We start from the raw sequence: 19,261 nt of genomic DNA, 5'->3' as shown, positions 1-19,261 counted from the left end.
CGAGGAGAGACTACGGGAATTAAACCTCACTTCGCTGGAAGACAGAAGAGTTAGGGGGGACATGATCACCACATTCAAGATTCTGAAGGGGATTGATAGGGTAGATAAAGACAGTCTATTTAACACAAGGGGAACACGCACAAGGGGACACAGGTGGAAACTGAGTGCCCAAATGAGCCACAGAGATATTAGAAAGAACTTTTTTAGTGTCAGAGTGGTTGACAAATGGAATGCATTAGGGGGTGATGTGGTGGAGGCTGACTCCATACACAGTTTCAAGTGTAGATATGATAGAGCCCGATAGGCTCAGGAATCTGTACACCTGTTGATTGACGGTTGAGAGGCGGGACCAAAGAGCCAGAGCTCAACCCCCGCAAACACAACTAGGTGAGTACAACTAGGTGAGTACACACACACACACACACACGGACGTTGGTGGGACGCGAACAAGGGGACACAGGTGGAAGCTGAGTACCCAAATGAGCCACAGAGACGTTAGAAAGAACTTTTTCAGTGTCAGAGTAGTTAGCAAATGGAATGCATTAGGAAGTGATGTGGTGGAGGCTGACTCCATACACAGTTTCAAATGTAGATATGATAGAGCCCAATAGGCTCAGGAATCTGTACACCAGTTGATTGACGGTTGAGAGGCGGGACCAAAGAGCCAGAGCTCAACCCCCGCAAGCACAATTAGGTGAGTACACACAGACTCACACACAGACTCACGCACGCATGCACTCACAAGACCAAACTGGAAAAAGGTTCAAAGATTTGCCACCAGACTAGTACCCGAGCTGAGAGGTATGAGCTACGAGGAGAGACTACGGGAATTAAACCTCACTTCGTTAGAAGACAGAAGAGTTAGGGGGGGACATGATCACCACATTCAAGATTCTCAAGGGAATCGACAGGGTTGATAAAGACAGGCTATTTAACACAAGGGGCACACGCACTAGGGGACAGAGGTGGAAACTGAGTGCCCAAATGAGCCACAGAGATATTAGAAAGAACTTTTTTAGTGTCAGAGTGGTTGACAAATGGAATGCATTAGGAAGTGATGTGGTGGAGGCTGACTCCATACACAGTTTCAAGTGTAGATATGATAGAGCCCAATAGGCTCAGGAATCTGTACACCTGTTGATTGACGGTTGAGAGGCGGGACCAAAGAGCCAGAGCTCAACCCCCGCAAACACAACCAGGTGAGTACACCCCCCCCCCCCACACACACACACACACACACACCTTCTCCTGTCGGTAAAAGCAGTTCCGCCGGACTTAAAAACTAAGCCCCCGTGCAGGCCAGGAGTTGGACTTGGTTGTCAGAGGCTATTGGAGACGCATGCCGTATAGGAACATTTTATAGGCCATGGGAGCTCGTCCCCCATTACCACCCCCTGGCTATGACAACCCCTTGGAACCTAGGCTAGCTAAGCAGCAAAGTAAACGGGCATGGAGAAACTATAGGAATAACAGGACACTTGAGAGCAGAGAAAGATACCTTGTTTCTCACATATGTAAGACCAATCCTGGAGTATGCGGCCCCAGCATGGAGACTGTAGCTTGTGAAGCACAAAATTTGAAGCTAGGAAAATTTCAGAGGTATGCCACTAGGCTAGTCCCAGAACTAAGAGACATGATTTACGAGGAAAGGCTGCGTGAAATGCACCTCACGACACTGGAAGACAGAAGAGTAAGGGGAGACATGATCACTACCTACAAAATTCTCAGGAATTGACAGGTACAGTCAGGGACAAGGACAGACCTCCACTAAATGACAGAAGACCCTGACAGGAGTTCGACAGAAACAACATGACAACCATGTTGTTTCAACCGTGTTGAAAAAGTCCAACATTAATATAATAGAGAGAGCAGCTTCAGTTGCTTGCAGGAGTGGCTCCAGACTCTTAATCATGGGCGATTTCAACGATGGAAAGATAGACTGGGAGAATGGGGACCCACACGGAGGTGCAGATACATGGACAGCTAAACTCTTGGAAGTGACAACAAAGAACTTTCTGGGCCAACATGTCAACGGACCTACAAGAATGAGAGACAATGACAAACCAGCTAGACTCGACCTGATATTAACCTTGAATGAATCGGAAATAAGGGAAGTCAAATTTGAAGCCCCCATAGGAATGAGTGTATTGACATTAGAGTATCTGGTAAAGGTAGGGATAACCTATCCAAGGATGGGATTGGAAGGGAAAATACTAAATTACCGAAGAGGAACATATGACGAGATGAGGAACTTCCTAATGGGAATACAATGGGAAACAGAACTCAAAAGAAAAGACTGTACAGGATTTGATGGATTATGTCACCCAGAAGTGCCAGGAAGCCGCAGACAGGTTTATCCCGGCCCTAAAAGAGAAAAATAGAAAGCAAAAGAAGAATCTTTGGTTTAACCAGGAATGTAAGGTAGCGAAGCAATTGAGTAAAAGAACATGGGGAAACTACAGGAACAACAGAACACCAGAGAGCAGGGAGAGATACCAGAGGGCCAGAAATGAGTACCTCAGAGTGAGGAGAGAGGCAGAGACAGTATAAAAATGACATAACGAGTAAAGCCAAGACCCAACCAAAGCTGCTCCACAGCCACATCAGGAGGAAAGCAGCAGTGAAGGAACAAGTGATGACACTGAGAAAAGGGGAGAACAGATACACAGAGAATGACAAGGAGGTGTGTGAAGAACTCAACAAGAGATTCCAGGAGGTCTTTACAATAGAACAAGGAGAAGCCCTTGCACTAAATGAGGAGATAAACCAAGCAACCTTTGACTGAATTTGTCCAGAGGTTGTATGTCCAGAGGTTGTATGTCCAGGAGTCCATGGAGCTCCTGGAAGCTCTGATCATAATGTCGACGATATCTTGCAGCTCTTAATGCAACAATTTGCACTGCATCTTATGTGTTTCTAGTTTTATATTTTCGTATTTTTCCATACTGCAGAAGATGGAACTTATCTTCATTAAACATTATGATATTTCCTGTGGCCCATTGAAGAATGTGAAGAACATCAATCAGAGAACACTGTACAACATCAGAGGTCCACGGGTGTTCAACACCGTCCCACGGAGGATAAGAAATATTGTCGGAACAACCGTGGACATCTTCAAGAGGAAACTAGATTGTTTTCTCCAAGGAGTGCCGGACCAACTGGGCTGTGGTGGGTATGTGGGCCTGCGGGCCGCTCCAAGCAACAGCCTGGTGGACCAAACTCCCACAAGTCAAGCCAGGCCTCGGGCCGGGCTCGGGAAGTAGAAGAACTCCCAGAACCCCATCAACCAGGTATCAACCAGGTATCAACCAGGTATCAACCAGGAGTGTGGCGTGGGTGTGAGGCGGACTCCACCCTGTAGCCTGTGTCACACCTGAAAACATTGCTCTTCGGTATCCATATTTCACTTATCGTAATTGTGGGGTTTATATTTTAGCTCGAGTATTCTTATGTTTAGAGTCAAGTGTTCTTAGATTTTTGATGTCGTTTGTGCTGGAATTAATTATATTTTGTGTGTGTGTTTCAGATTACAACAGAGGCCATGGTGGTGACCAACCGGTGCAGCCCCTGCCCTGCCTCCCCTGCTGCTGCCTCTGTCTGGGTTAGTCTGGTTTATGTCTTGGGACTTGTACTCTCCCTGTCTCACACGACCCCCTGTCTCACACGATCCCCTGTCTCACACGACCCCCTGTCTCACACGACCCCTGTCTCACACGACCCCCTGTCTCACACGACCCCCTGTCTCACACGACCCCCTGTCTCACACGTCCCCCTGTCTCACACGGCCCCCTGTCTCACACGACCCCCTGTCTCACACGACCCCCTGTCTCACACGACCCCCTGTCTCACACGACCCCCTGTCTCACACGGCCCCCTGTCTCACACGACCCCCTGTCTCACACGTCCCCCTGTCTCACACGACCCCCTGTCTCTCACGACCCCCTGTCTCACACGACCCCCTGTCTCACACGTCCCCCGTCACCCCCCCCCCCGGCATACACACACGCTAGGGAAGAAAATGCAGAATAGAACCAGTGAAGTGCAGGGGTGCCATAGGCACAATCAGAGAACACTGAACATCAGAGGTCCTCGGCTCTTCAACACACTCCCAGCGAGCATTAGAAATGTTGCCCGTCCGTAGTAGATCATTAGTGTGTGACTTCATTTCGGCTACTTCCTGGGATTCTCTCACGTATACCTGTGTTTGTCACAGTCTTCCATTGTAGGTGCCGTAGGTGATGATGAAGTTCATCATTAGCTGATGATGATACGCTGCTAGGGGAAGATGAGAAACTTGACGATTGTCATGCCTTTCAAGATGATCTGGACAAAATAAGTGTAAGGAGCAACACTTGGCAGTTAGAATTCAGTGTCAATAAATGCCATGTTGTGTAATGTGGAATAGAGAAAATAGGCCACACACAACCAACAAATTATGTGGAAAGGCATTAAAGAACTCGGATAAAGAAAGTGATCTAAAGGTGCTTACCTGGTTGATGGGGTTCTGGGAGTTGTTCTACTCCCCAAGCCCGGCCCGAGGCCAGGCTCGACTTGTGAGAGTTTGGTCCACCAGGCTGTTGCTTGGAGCGGCCCGCAGGCCCACATACCCACCACAGCCCGGTTGGTCCGGCACTTGGAGAAAACTATCTAGTTTTCTCTTGAAGATGTCCAAGGTTATTCCGGCAATATTTCTGATGCTCGCTGGTAGGACGTTGAACAACCGCGGACTCTGATTGTGACTATGGCACCTCTGCTCTTCTGTACGTTGTTATTTTACTGTATAGATTTGGTACTTGTGCAGAATAAAATGCAGAATAGAAAATGAGAGGTGGTTCTGGGTAGCAGACAGTCACCGGAGGACCACATAAAGAACTTTGTGCGAGGAGCCAATGCTATACTTTCCAACTTCAGAAATCACCTTTAAATACATGGATAGTAAAATATTAAAGAAAACGTTCATGGCTTTTGAGAGACCAAAATTAGAATATGTAGTGGCTGTATGGTGCCTCATATCTCCAGAAACTCGTCAATAAACGGGAAAACGTGCAACGACGAAATTGTTTCTGGAGCTGAAAAAACATAAGCGATGAGGAGAGGCTAGAGGCTGTAAACATGCCCAAGTGAGAAGATACAAGAAAAAAAGGTGATATGATCACTACATACTAAATACAACAGGCACTGACAAAATTAACAAAGAAGAATTCTTGAAACCTGCCACTTTTAAGAGCATGAGGTCATACATTCAAACTAAGGAAACAAAGGTGCCCCAAAAAATTGAAAATTCTTCTTTTGCCAACTGTGGTAGACGGTTGGAACCGTTCAAATGTGAAGATAGTGGGCGCCAAAACCGTTAGTAGTTTCAAAGTGTCATATGACAAAGTGTAGTGGGAAAACAGAACACTATGAGCATATCTCTCATCCTGTTACTACTCTTAGTTAATTACACCTCTCTCACACACACACACCTATCTCATCTCTTTTTATTGATTTTTTTCAAACCCGTATTTATTGCAGGTTTTTCTTAAATATAAATTTATTACAGGTATTTTATTCACCAGTACTGAATGTCATTCATATTTTGTTTGTTGTGTATGTTGATGACGCATATTTTTATAGTCTTTAGCACTTACTTTAAGCTAAAGTCTTTAGTCTTTAGCTATTGGCATTATGTGATTTCCTCTAACCTCAAGTGACTGTCTCTGAATTACTCCTGTGTTGTAATCACTATCTGCAAATTCCTCCTGTGATCAAATCATTATCTGTGATATCCTCCTACGCTTCAATCACTATCTGTGTTTTTGGTCAGTGCTCTAGCCACTCTGTGACATCCTCCTGTTCTCTAATCACTCTCTGTGACATCCTTCTGTGCTCTAATTACTCTGTGACATCCTTCTGTGCTCTAATTACTCTGTGACATCCTCCTGTGCTCTAATTACTCTGTGACATCCTTCTGTGCTCTAATTACTCTGTGACATCCTTCTGTGCTCTAATTACTCTGTGACATCCTTCTGTTCTCTAATCACTCTCTGTGACATCCTCCTGTGCTCTAATTACTCTGTGACATCCTCCTGTGCTCTAATTACTCTGTGACATCTTCCTGTGCTCTAATTACTCTGTGACATCCTCCTGTGCTCTAATTACTCTGTGACATCCTCCTGTGCTCTAATTACTCTGTGACATCCTCCTGTGCTCTAATTACTCTGTGACATCCTCCTGTGCTCTAATCACTCTCTGCGACATCTTTTGGTGCTCTGATCATTCTCTGCAATTTCTTCTGGTGCTCCAATTGCTCTCTGTGATTTACACCAGTGCTTCACGTGTGATCTGTATAGATTTTTAATACTTTATTTTTCTCATGTGCACCATTGAGTAGGATTTCTAAATAATTGTTTCGTTTGAGGGTTAAAAGATATGATAATTTTTTTATTTGAATTTTAACATGTCATGTTCTGAAAAGTTCCTTTGATTACAGATGGTTTTCGTGACATTGGCAGACACAATGGAGCCGTAAGATTACAGAGATGTTGAGGATTGTGTCTTCTGCATGCGTCTCATGGGTGTGATTACGTACACAGCCCACATGAACCCTACCGGCAATGTCACCTACACACATAAAAAGTTCAAGCGGGCCCCAATTGAGGCCTGTGACACTGTGGAAAAGCAGCAGTTGCACCACGAAGAGAGTGGAAAGAAAGTCAAGTCAGAAGCTTCTACAAAACTTGCAAAATCCGAAAGGGTGACTGTGGAAGTGACTCCGTCTCCTCTCAATGGATTCCTTTCCTCTCCAACTTCAAATAATTTTTCTGGAAATACTGGTCAGTTGTCTTTGGAATCTGATGATGGTAAGAAGAGGAATACTGGGAACAGTGGTGGGAAGTACAAATGTGAATATTGTGGGCTGGGATGTGCCAAACCCTCGGTGCTGGATAAACACATCCGCACTCACACCAATGAGCGGCCTTATAGCTGCGACCAATGTAGTGTAGCCTTTAAAACCAAAAGTAACTACCTGAAACATACCAGATCTCGAGCTCATGCCCTTAGATGTGATGGTGGGATTCAAGAGGGCAGTGATGGAACAGTAGAATCCAGTGACAACCTTGAAGTAGAGGGAGATGAAGGTTCAAGATGTCCCAGCCGAGAAAGTGGCCAGCAGTGCCAACCAGCTGATTTGTCTGTGGCTGAAGTCTCCATCGCAGATCGTCAACCAGATTTTACAGGTACTTCAGCTGCCTCAAGAGTGCACCCAGAAGAGTTTGGGAAAGATCGGGGAAGTTTTATATACAAACCTAAATTCCGCGTTCGTGGTCAGTATTCCCTTCAGGAAGACAGTATACCTATGGGACACTCTCCTCCCATACAAAGACAACAGTCAACCCCACCTCAGGATGTCACCACATTTGACTGTAATACCATCATTCCTTCAACATATCAAATCCATGCTGCCTCCAACCTTAATCACCCCAATCCTCACTCAAGCCCTTCCAGTGTCTCCAAACAATGCCTTCCTCCACTTGATATTCGGGCTGCAAATAGGAAGGATGAAGGAGCAGTGTCTGGTCAGCGTAATTCAGTGGTAACCTCTCAGACTGTAAGTTCTTTATGGAAAGGGATGAAGTCTCCTAGTCCAGAATTAGTAGGGCAACATATCACTAAACTGATTGTTGAAAACCAAGCCATTGTAGAAACTCATAACCCATTATGGTCACGGCGTTACAAGCGCCAGTCTAGCCTTGGCTCCTCATCAAGTGAGAGTGATGGGTCTGGCAGTGGTAAAAGTCGGAGATATAGTATCACAGATTCAAACATCAAAAATTCTAAATCTTCTGCTTCTGGTCCCCTTCCTGTAGTTTCAGGGCCTGTACAATCACATCCCCGAGAACGAAGTCATTCCCTCACTGCTGAGGCTATAATGGTTGAATCACGGTCTTCGTACAGCCCCAGTCTTCCACCCACCCCACACCTGCATCTTGCTCAGCCTACAGTCAACCCAATCAGTGCTTCCAAACCTTCCATATCATCACAAGGACCTACTACCTCTTATTCTCAGTCTGCACCAACTTTCACTGCCTCTCATGTTACCATGGTGGACTTTGGCATAATAGATGCGTCACGCAAGAGGTGCATCTCTGAGGGCCCAAGCATTGTGCGAGACTTATCAAAAAGTCGAGCGATACCTGATGATCCACTTCACCGACAACATCCACAAAATCCTGAGGGCTCTGTTATAAAAAACCTTCTTTTAACTGCCCGTGATGGCATTGTAAATGCCATTGATCAAAACCTAGAACGACAAGACCGTGCAAGAATGTCCAACCAAGTTGTTCCTGTAGGTGACATTGGCTCTCACTTATGTTCACAATGCAGGATATCATTTCGAAATACTGATGAGTTGGACTATCATCTGCGACATCATTGTGGCCAGAGGCCAGGAGCTGGAAGTGAAAGAGGTACCCCAGATTCTATTAAAAGTGGCGATGGGAGCCGATGGCCTGGAGAGCAAGATGTAGCTTTAGATCTACAAAAGAAACATGAATATATGGATCAACTTGACCGCGAACGGTCGTCATCAAGAGGATCATCGGTTGGGGAAGCCTCACACAGACGCGGTTCGGAGGAGGATTCTAAATATCACCGAGAATTGTCACCTAAGGTATATAGAAGTAAATCTACTACAGATGCAGCTCCGCCTCCTACAAAAAAAAGAAAAATGTCTGATATTGATAACACGATACAAGAGAGGTCCATGTTTCTTTCACCAATTTTTTCTTCTAAGGGACAAGGGGGAAGCAAGAATGAGTCTTGCATAAAAATAATGGAGGATATCAACAAACAAAAATTCAATAATTGCCAACTCTTTGGTGGTGAAGTTCAAATCTGTGATGGAAATGAATTTAAAACAATAAGGATAGATACTAGCCAACCTCCAAGCCCAGCCATAGATATCTGCATCCCACCTCAACAGTTGGGAGCCAATATATCTAAATCAGATGTGTCTGTCCCAACATCAGTGGTAGTTACAATTGCTAAATCTGGTCTCAACTCTGGCGGAACAATGGTTCAGGTTGAAAACCAAATAAGCACATCATCTACCAAAACTGTTCCAAGCTTAGTAAGCTCATCGCTGAACCGTGAGAAGTCGGTTCTTTCACAAAGCTTACCAAAGGCAGCTCATTCTCCTAATGTGTACAATACTGACAGTGGACAGTTTCCATTTTCATCGCCTTTTCTACAATATGCTCCACCTCTTCAAATTCCCAACTTGGCTATTCCCGGAATTCCAACTCCCGACTTGGGAGGATTATCTTTTTCTGCATACACTCCTCGTGTCTCAGGCCAAACATTTCTCCATGGACAGACATCCCTCATGCATGGGATTTTAGGAAATCACAAACAAAATACTGTTCGATCCCCTATAGTATCATCTAGGGTTTCTCCTGGAAATTTTTCAACAACTGTGAGCCTGTCGGGAGTCTCGTCGGGTTCCTCTGGAATTATGCATGGAGGGGCAAGTGAGGCTTCTGTAGGAGACAATACTTCTGGACTACATGCTTTTTTAGCTAAGGACAAGGAAAAGGAGCATGTAAAGATGCAATCTAAGCTGCCATCTACTGGTTATCCTGCTCTTATTCCTGTTGGGGATGAGAAGGTGCCATATGTCCCAGGGATCCCAGGACCATATTCTCAGGGCAGTGTGCTGCAACCCCCACCTCACTCCATACAGAGAAGCCCGTTAATATCTCTCACTCCTCCTATCTCGGCTCCTGTGCCCTTGAGTGCTCCTGTCTCATCTGTTCCCTCTCTTCCAGCACTAATAAGCACAGCCAGAGAGAGGAATCTTACAGTTCCTAAGTCAAAAGAGATATCGAGAGAGCATGCAAAAAGTCCAGTCAGGGAGCAGAGTCAGTCATTAACGGGTGGAGTCAAAATCCCTCATCGGTTGTCTCCAAGAATGTCTTCAGTTATTGGTAAAGCTCCAGAACTTAGAGCAGTTAATCCAGAAATTAGAATTCATCCACCACAGGTAGAGCCGGTACCTCAAGAAAAGAAGACCTCCGATAGGTTTATGTTTCCTCATGAAGATTCAAATTATGAAAGTTGTTCAAAAGACGAATCTTCTGACTCGGAAGAATTCCTGCCACCCCTGAAACGTCCAAATTTTTTGCCTTTAAAGCCACAACCATTTATGCCAAAATCTTCTCTTGCTTTGATTGGGACAACTTTAGTTAGCCCTGACACTCCACGACCTAAAAAGAGTTGCGTTCAAATGTTGTTGAATGGATCAGCTTATACATATTTAGGGCACAAAGTGTCTACAAAGTCATATTTTTGTTGTATATACAGACAGCAGCCGATGTATGTACCACAGTCAACTGATCCGAAGCTGTCTATGTATTCTAACTGGCAAATAAGAAAGCCAGCTGAAGACAATCCTTTTAAGTTAACACCATATCAGGGAATGGGACTGTATGAGTCACGAAAGCATGATCATGCATATACCATTGCAAAGCCTAAAGAATTAAATTTAATTCAAACGCACTCATCTTATTGGACATTTAAGGAAGAAAAGGAGAAAAATAAAGGAAAGGAAGACAAATCAAAGGACAAAGATTCAAAGGATATCAAAATTGAAGAATTGAACTCGAATATATGCGACCAAAATGCTAGTGACGGAAGCAGTAGTGTGTCAGTAAAACGCGAGTCTGATGATGAGAGTGTTGGATCCCCGTGTAAAGTCACTGATGAAGCAGAGGGCTCTGACAGTGGTTCAGCTAAGCGTATTAAAATTTTTGAAGGTGGTTTCAAGAGCAGTGAAGACTATACGTATGTGAGAGGACGTGGTCGAGGGAGGTATGTGTGTGAAACCTGTGGAATTCGCTGCAAGAAACCATCAATGTTGAAGAAGCACATACGTACACACACAGACCTTCGCCCATATGCCTGTGGCCACTGCACTTTTAGGTAAGGATAATATAATGTTAAGCATTTGTAGCTGTTAAGAGAATAATTACAATGAACGTGATTTCCTCTTATTCCAACTCCCTCTCCCATTCTAGTTGTAATAACTTGATAAATGGTACAGAATGGACTGAAATGATGACCAAACCACAACTCAGATGATGGAGGAGCAACGATGTATCGGTCCGTCGTGGACCATTATCTGACTTGATAATGGTCCAGGACGGACCGAAATGTCGTCGTCTCTTCGTCCTCTGATGTGTGGTATGGTCATCATTTCTTCAGCCACATTATTGTGCCTCATCGTCTGCATATGGATTGACATGTCATCCCTTTCCTTTCATTTCATATATGGTATGTGAGTTGGGTTATTTATTTCAGCCACATTATCATAACATTTCCCTGGAGTTATTAAACCAAATAAAAAGCTTAATTCATTATTATTGTACCATCATATAATGCTTGTATTGTTGTAAATTGATAATACAATGCTGTATTGGCAAGACCTACATTAAAATAGTAACAGGGACATCTGTTACACAACATTGAGCTGCAAATCAGTGTTCATTTGTTTAAGAGGTGAATATAATTACTGTACAGTACTCTACTGTACTTCCCTGAGTATAAGATGCGCCTCTGATAGTGGCACACCCTAATTTTAGAAGGATATTTTATGGAAAAAAATTAGTATATTTTATCATGCATTTATTGAAAGCAAAGGGGAATTATCAGGGGGGGGGGGGGAAAGAGCACCAAGTCATTACGACTATATAGCCCATGGAAGGGGTCAGGAATAGGATTTGGGATGGGACGGGGGAAAAGGAATGGTGTCCAACCACTTGGACGGTCGGGGATTGAACGCCGACCTGCATGAAGCGAGATCGTCGCTCTACCGTCCAGTCCAAGTGGTTTGATATATTTATTGAAAGTGATTTTAAAGTTCAGCTTCACTATTATCATGTTCTTTTGGATAAGCTACAATATCGAGCTTAAACTGAATGTTATAATAATGCGTCCTATCTGCTGGCAACTACAGTACATAGAGTAATAAGTAGTATAAACATATCTGAGTCCTACAGTGTATTGAGAAAGATATTCAGAATTATAATAAAAATTGGTCTCACTCAAGCTGAACTTGGTCCACATGAACATTGAATAGAACATGAAATGGTAAATATGGTTGCTTGTTACCAGATTATTCTAGTTCGGTGTCTGCCACCGAGGGAGGACACGAGATAGAGGCATCTGATGAATCCTTTCAATTGTTTGGGAAGCCACCGAGGAGGCATATCAGATAGAGGCGTGTAGTAGGGGTCCCTCAATTGTTTTGGAAGCCACTGAGGGGACATGCCAGATAGAAGGGTGTGCAGGTCATTTAGATTTGATAATGTTTACATGCCTTGCTGTTATTGTGACTTTCTCTTATGTAATTAATTTACTGTAATTTTATGTAAAGTAACCCAATTATAAATACAGTACTGTACTGTATATAACCATTTATGAATAAAGTATTGTACTGTATTTTATTGATTTAAGTTGACATTCAAATATATGTTTACTTACAGCTTCAAGACCAAAGGAAATCTCACAAAACATCTACGATCAAAGGCTCACTATAAGCGGTGTGTGGAAATGGGCATTGTACCAGTCCCCACTGTGGTTGATGAAAGTCACGTCAATGAGGAAGCTCTTGCATTGCAGGTGACTATTAGGTTTCAGTTTATTGTCTCTGGAATATCCTGATGACTTACAAAAGTGATAGAAGTTGTTTTTAACTGCAGACAAAGAAGAAGTCACAATAATGTTGTTGTAAGTTTGTAACCCAACCCCCACATAAGAAAGTAAAGTGGTGACATTTTAGATCATCTTGGACCCTTATCTACTTGATAATGTCTAGGATAGACCAAAATGTTGTCACTTTTCTTTCTTTTCATGTGTGTGACCTTGGTTGCTTGTTATTAATTGTCTTGAGATTAGAGTAGTACTTTACAACCTTCCATGGAGATGGGGGAAAGAATTGTTCTTGGGCACTGAAAACAATTATGGGATGAATTTTGTAGGGCCATGGTAATTACACCTCTTTTCTACATGTTGGTGGATATGAGTATAGATATGTGGGATATATTGCTTCCTTGCCTTGAGGTTACCTTGAGGTGGTTCTGAAGATCTAAGTGTCCCCGCTGCCCCTTTTGATGATCTGGTTAAACATACTGTTAGACACAACTGCGTGCAGTCTGACATATATACATTATGCATTACCCCTTCAGAGCAGGAGAGATTGTGGAAATAGAGGGAGTACAGAGAACCCATACGGCATACAAAGACACGATAAAGTACCTAAATTGTTGGGATCGTCTTAAAGCTCTCTAAATGTACTCATTAGAAATGTACTCAGAAATGTAAAATGTACTAACTAGACAAGAGAGAGAGAGAAAATAATATACACCTGGAAAATACTAGAGGGCCAGGTCCCAAATCTACACAGTAAAATAACAACATAATGGAGTGAACGATACGGAAGAAAATGCAGAATAGAACCAGTGAAGAGCAGGGGTGCCATAGGCACAATCAGAGAACACTGTATAACACTGTATATAGATTGCAGAACCAGGGGACTCTTACGGAGAGGGGAAAATACCACATGACCCTCGGTAACTATCCAATACGTCTAAGTATCCCCAAAGTATTCCTGTCTAAGCACCAGCCAAAAGTATGAGAAGGATATACTATGATTGACAACTGCAAGAAACTATAGGTTGACCTGTTCAAACTGAAAGAATAATTCAACAAGTGACTACTCGAGTTCAACTCAAAGTGCAGTATACTGAAGCTGGGTGCTGAGAATAGGAGGCTAGAAACTGTACAAGGAATCAAATAGAAAAGGAAACCCTCGTTGAGTTGGACAGAAAAAGAACTGGGGTTACCTGCTTGGTACCTGTTTGATGGGGTACTGGGAGTTCTTCTACTCCAGGCCAGGCTTGACTTGTGAGAGCTTGGTCCAACGGACTGTTGCTTAGAGCAGCCTACAGGCCCACATATCCACCACAGTCTGGTTGGTCTGGCACTTTTTGAAGAAAATTATCTAGTTTTCTCTTGAAGATGTCCACAATTGTTCCGGCAATATTTCTTATACTCGCTGGGAGGACGTTGAACAACCGTGGACCTCTGATGTTTATATAGTGTTCTATGATTTTGCCTATGGCACCCCTGCTCTTTACTGGCTCTATTCTGCATTTTCTTCCATATCGTTCACTCCAGGGTTGATATCACGGTGAGCCTGTCTCGTAACTCACATCAGTCAGATATGATCAGCTCCATATATCACACAATTTCTGGAATAAATAGTGCCAATGTGAAGTTCATATGGGGTCCTTTGGTGCAGTCACAAGTGCAGTCAGGTCACAGCTGAAGGATCCCTGGTTCACTATGTACTCGCCTAGTTGTGCTTGCGGGGGTTGAGCTTTGGCTCTTTGGTCCCGCCTCTCAACTGTTAATCAACTGGTGTACAGATTCCTGAGCCTACTGGGATTTATCATATCTACATTTGAAACTGTGTATGGAGTCAGCCTCCACCACATCACTTCCTAGTGCATTCCATTTATTAACTACTCTGACACGGAAAAAATTCTTTCTAACGTCTCTGTGGCTCATCTGTGTACTGAAGTTTCCACCTGTGTCCCCTTGTTCGTGTCCCTCTCGTGCTGAAGAGTTTGTATGTATGTATGTACAGTATATCAGTGGCTTTGCAAGAATGTAAAAAACATCAATGTCATGTCCTCCCACAAACCCAATGTACCTTCTTGTATACAAATAAATAAATAAATTCCTGCAGTTGGATGGTAGTGTTAGGGCAATACTCCTTTTCACCTGATGCCTCTGATCACCTAGCAGTAAATACGTACGCAGAAGTTAGGCAACTATTGTGGGTTGCATCCTGGGGAAAACCATAAAGTGAGCCATATCTTTTTTTTTAACAAAAAAGGAGAAAATCCAGAAATATGCCACCATACAAGTCCCAGAGCCAAGAGCGGCTGGGAGCCGGCGGCTGAGCGGACAGTACACTGGACGCGTGATCCTGTGGTCCCGGATTCGATCCCGGGCGCTGGCGAGAAACAATGGGCAGAGTTTCTTTCACCCTGATGCACTGTTACCTAGCAGTAAATAGGTACCTGGGAGTTAGTCAGCTGTCACGGGCTGCTTCCTGGGGGGTGGAGGCCTGGTCGAAGACCGGGTCATGGGGACACTAAGTCCCGAAATCATCTCCAGATAACCTCAAGAAGATAATAATAATTCATTGTGTCGGGGGACAGGAAGCCAGAGTGTATTCATTCACGGTTGACTTATATCGAGGTCCCAACCTCCCAACCTCTAAGGCCGAATTACTGACCCCGCCCAGGATGCAACCCACAACACGCTGACTAACTCCTGAAAACTGACTCAGTGCTAGATGAACTGAGGCATTAGGTGAAAGGAAATGTGCCCAGCCATTTCTGTCCTGCCCAGGATTCGAGCCTGGAATTCTTGATTGTGTGCTGTGAACGATGCACAGAGACGCATGATCTACGAGGAAAGGCTAAATGGAATTACAGTACTGCAAATCTCATGTTACTGGAGAAGAAACATGGGAGATATGATTGCAATATATAAAATTCTCAAGGGGGATAGACCAAGTAGATAAGAACACTATTTACCATAGATTAAATACAAACTGTGGGATGCAGGTGGAAACTAAATACAATACTGAATGATCCACATAATTGTGAGTAAATGGAATATGCCATGACATGAAATACTGTGGCTGGTGGAGGCAAACTCCATACAGTTTCAGATGTAGATAGAGAGGAGCCCCAAAGGCTAGAGATCCTGTACACCAGTCAGTGAAAGATTTCACCCCTGAGCTGATGTTCATCACCCCTCCTCTCAACCCACTCTCCATTCACCCACCACAGTGTCTATGTTCTCAACTCACAATTGGGCATCCTGGATTTGATCCCCGGGCAGCACAGAAATTGTTAGGGACATTTCATTTTACCTGATGCTTCTGCATAGCAGTACATATGTATCGGGGGTTAGACACCTGTTGTGGGGTTACATCCTTGGAAGGTCAGTAGTTAAGATTTTTGCTCGACCAGAGAATGTAAACAGGGAGATCAAAGAAATAGAGCAGACTCTGAAGTAATCCAACCCATCCTCCTGTTTAGATACTGTAATTCAAAATATTTCATTGTGTCAGGGGACAGGCAGCCAGAGTGTATTTATACACGTTAGGCTTATGTTGAGGTCTCCCCCTTCCCCAGGTTGAAGTACCTACTTACTGCTAGGTGAACAGAGTGAACAGAGTCACCTAGGAGTTTCCTAGGTGATAGGAAATGCGCCCAGCCATTTCTGTCTTGCCCAGGATTCGAACCCGGAACTCTTGATTGAGCATCAAGAACGAACCCGACTGTACTACAAGAACCTTAATATGGAACACACAAGATATGATAAAACACCTAAATTATTTGGACAGCCTCAAAGCTCTCAAAATATACTCTCTGGAAAGGAGATGAGAGAAATGTCAAATAATATACATATGGAAGATACTGAAAGGCCAGTCCCCAAATTTGCACAGTTGAATAACAACATACTGGAGCAAAGGATATAGGAGAAAATGCAGAATAGAGCCAGTGATGAGTAAAGGTGCCATAGGCACAACAAGAGAACACTGTCTGAACATCAGAAGTCCACAGCTGCTAAATGCTCTCCTAGCATGAATAAGAAATATTGCTGGAACAAAGGTGAATTTCTTCAAGAAGCAATTAGATAAGTTTGTAAGAAGTGCTGAACCAACCCGGCTGTAGTGGATATAGGGCCTGTGGGCCACTCCGAGCAACAGCATGTTGGGCCAAGGTCTCACAAGTCAAGCTTGGCTCTAGGCTAGGCTTGGGGAGTAGAAGTACTCTCGAAACCCTCTCCTGGTTTAACTCCAGATAAACTTGGTGATAGAGGGGGTGTCAATACAAACCTAAGCACAGTACAGGCTTCCTGTCCTGACAACAGGAATTATTCTCTCTGCACCTCTGGATGTCGACGTTCTATGTTCAGGGATGTAGGAAGGTGGAGGAGATGGATAGAGATATTTATTTATTTATTTTATTTATTTGTCAAAATATTTTTGCATCGCAAGATATGCCGGCATAGGCATAAGGCATGCCTCTCTCTCTCTCTCTCTTGACTGCAATTGAAACTTCCCTATTTCTTAAATTTCTTAGGCTATATCTGTGACTGTTTGTAAATAATAACTCTTAAGATGTGGTAGTCTACACCTGTACTATTTCCAAGATACATAGTGGCTCGCACAGATAAGTTAGTGAGTAGTTTGACCTTCAACATAAATATGTAAAGAGTAAAATTATATCAGTTATATAATATAGAATAATTTATATTTTAGGTAAAGATGGAACAAGAAGGAAGACTTGGTAACCTAGATGGTGATGATGATGAAGATGACGACGATGATGATGATGAAGGGGATGAAGATGATGATGATGATGAGGATGAATCTGTGGGAGATAATCCCTTTGAGAGTGCTCATTGTTTACAGAACTATCAAAGAGAGAGTAGTAGTCAAGAAATAGATGACAGAAAAGGTGATGCCAAAGAAGTCATAAAAGATTGCCATCATGAATCTTCCGTTGCTGTGTCAAGATCTGGTGTATTAGTCATGCAATCAACTAGTCGGAGCTCAACCGATGCTCTCACATTTGCTCATGGTACCAAGGACGGTAAGCTTCAGAAAACTACAACTAGCGTCGAGTCGCCAATTGATTTAAGTGTGAAGAGAACACCAGTAGTAAATTTTTCACCTGTTTTAGACAAAACCTCATCAGCAAAGAAATCCCCCATCCCCAGAAGGCCTAGTTTTTTACCACTGCTGAGCAAGCCAAGCGTAACAGACATGAGATCTCCAGCAAACAGTTTAGCATCTCCTGGCACCCCTTCTACACCTATTAGAGAGCACGCTTCCGAAATTTTATCACCCGTGACCGAGTCGTCATCCCTTCTTAAATCTATTTACAATACAACAGAGAGAGCTTCACACGTTTCTTTTGAGAAGAAAAATATTGTCCCAGATCCAACTAAGGAGAATGGCTGTAGTAGTTCCATGCTACAAGCATACTTGAAAGAGTGTGCAGTGTTGGATACTACTATCAAGAGGCAGCAGTATAAGGACTCCTCCACTGACACTTCACCAGATTCACCACATGGTAGTTTGACAACTCTTTCTGTCTCTAATGGGTCAAGTACAACAGCAGAAAATGCTGAAACAACACACAAGCAAGAAAGTACAAAGAACTGTAAAAAATCAGATAAAGATAGTCAAAAAGAAGGAAAAGAGGAAGATTCATGTGGTGGAGCGAGCGATGAGAAGAGCTCTCGGTGTACAGCGTCTCCCTCCAGCATTGGCAGTGTTACCAGTACTGCACTCCAGTCTACCACCTCACGGATGCCGACGCCACCTGCTAATCTCACCGTCATGAATAGTGGTGGCATTGATACCAAGACTGCCTTCCTTGTGCCCAGTGGAATTGTTCCCTCATCTCTTAACAGGTAAAGCTTATCACATTTCACGGAATATAAAATGTACCTAATTTACAAAGATATTCCATGAAATTTTGTTTAATATGTTTCATCATAAATTTATTAAAAATTATTTTCAAATAGTCTTGTAGGAAGGCATGTGATTTTGTGCATGGAAATACACTATATATTGGGGTTGGTGGTAACGGGTCAAAAATATCCATTCTATCTGCCAATAAATCAGCAGATGATAGTTTAATTAATTTTCTGTGGGGAAGCCCTATTGGCTTACTGGAGCTATTGGACTGATATTAGCTAATATTAGTACTGGGCTTCAGTCTTATGGAGTTGCCATGCCTACCGGGGACCACTAACCAGAACATGGTCCCCTCAGAGAGGCGAAGGGAGCAATGGCCTATGAAACTCACATGTATAAAAGTATTCATGTCTGCCATCGACCAGGGTTGAGCACCCAGAAAGGTAGGTACTTCAAAACAGACCTCTCCAGGTAGAAATATTGCAACCTAAGACCAAACAGAAGCTAGAAACTCCCCACCCCTCAAAGAAAAACGAGCTAACAAGCAATACGTCATCACACCGTGCATCGCTCGATCGCATCGATACCCCCCTCCCTCTCTCCGGTAGGGGGAGAGGGTCCTGGCCCACCGAGCCAGTAGCTTGACCTTCAACTTGTCGGCTGAAGCTATACTGTGTGGACGCCTGCTCTGGCCTCGGATACGTG

At 43.6% G+C, this 19,261-nt stretch overlaps 1 protein-coding gene across 7 annotated transcripts in view; it reads left to right on the top strand.

Annotated features, from left to right (window-relative positions):
- Window positions 1–19,261, top strand: part of shn (schnurri) — a 169,768-nt gene that overhangs the window by 101,464 nt on the left and 49,043 nt on the right. For 3 of the 7 annotated variants that reach the window (XR_011229122.1, XR_011229121.1, XM_069327272.1), the window contains exons 1-4: window positions 3,438–3,601; window positions 6,473–10,962; window positions 12,525–12,660; window positions 17,390–18,549. Coding sequence is in view for 4 of the 7 variants with exons in the window: in XM_069327272.1 (XP_069183373.1) it covers window positions 6,545–10,962; window positions 12,525–12,660; window positions 17,390–18,549 (5,714 nt within the window). In the remaining 3 variants the exon portion in view is untranslated. Of the gene's footprint in view, window positions 1–3,436; window positions 3,602–6,472; window positions 10,963–12,524; window positions 12,661–17,389; window positions 18,550–19,261 lie in introns of those variants that run through there. The other 4 variants (XM_045741106.2, XM_045741105.2, XR_011229123.1 and 1 more) reach the window with 2 other exon arrangements.

The sequence above is a fragment of the Procambarus clarkii genome, chromosome 19, assembly GCF_040958095.1.
Source record: "Procambarus clarkii isolate CNS0578487 chromosome 19, FALCON_Pclarkii_2.0, whole genome shotgun sequence".
In the NCBI taxonomy this organism is placed as follows: domain Eukaryota; kingdom Metazoa; phylum Arthropoda; class Malacostraca; order Decapoda; family Cambaridae; genus Procambarus; species Procambarus clarkii.
Note: the sequence above shows the minus strand (reverse complement) of the source record. Positions and strands in the feature narration are given on the sequence as shown.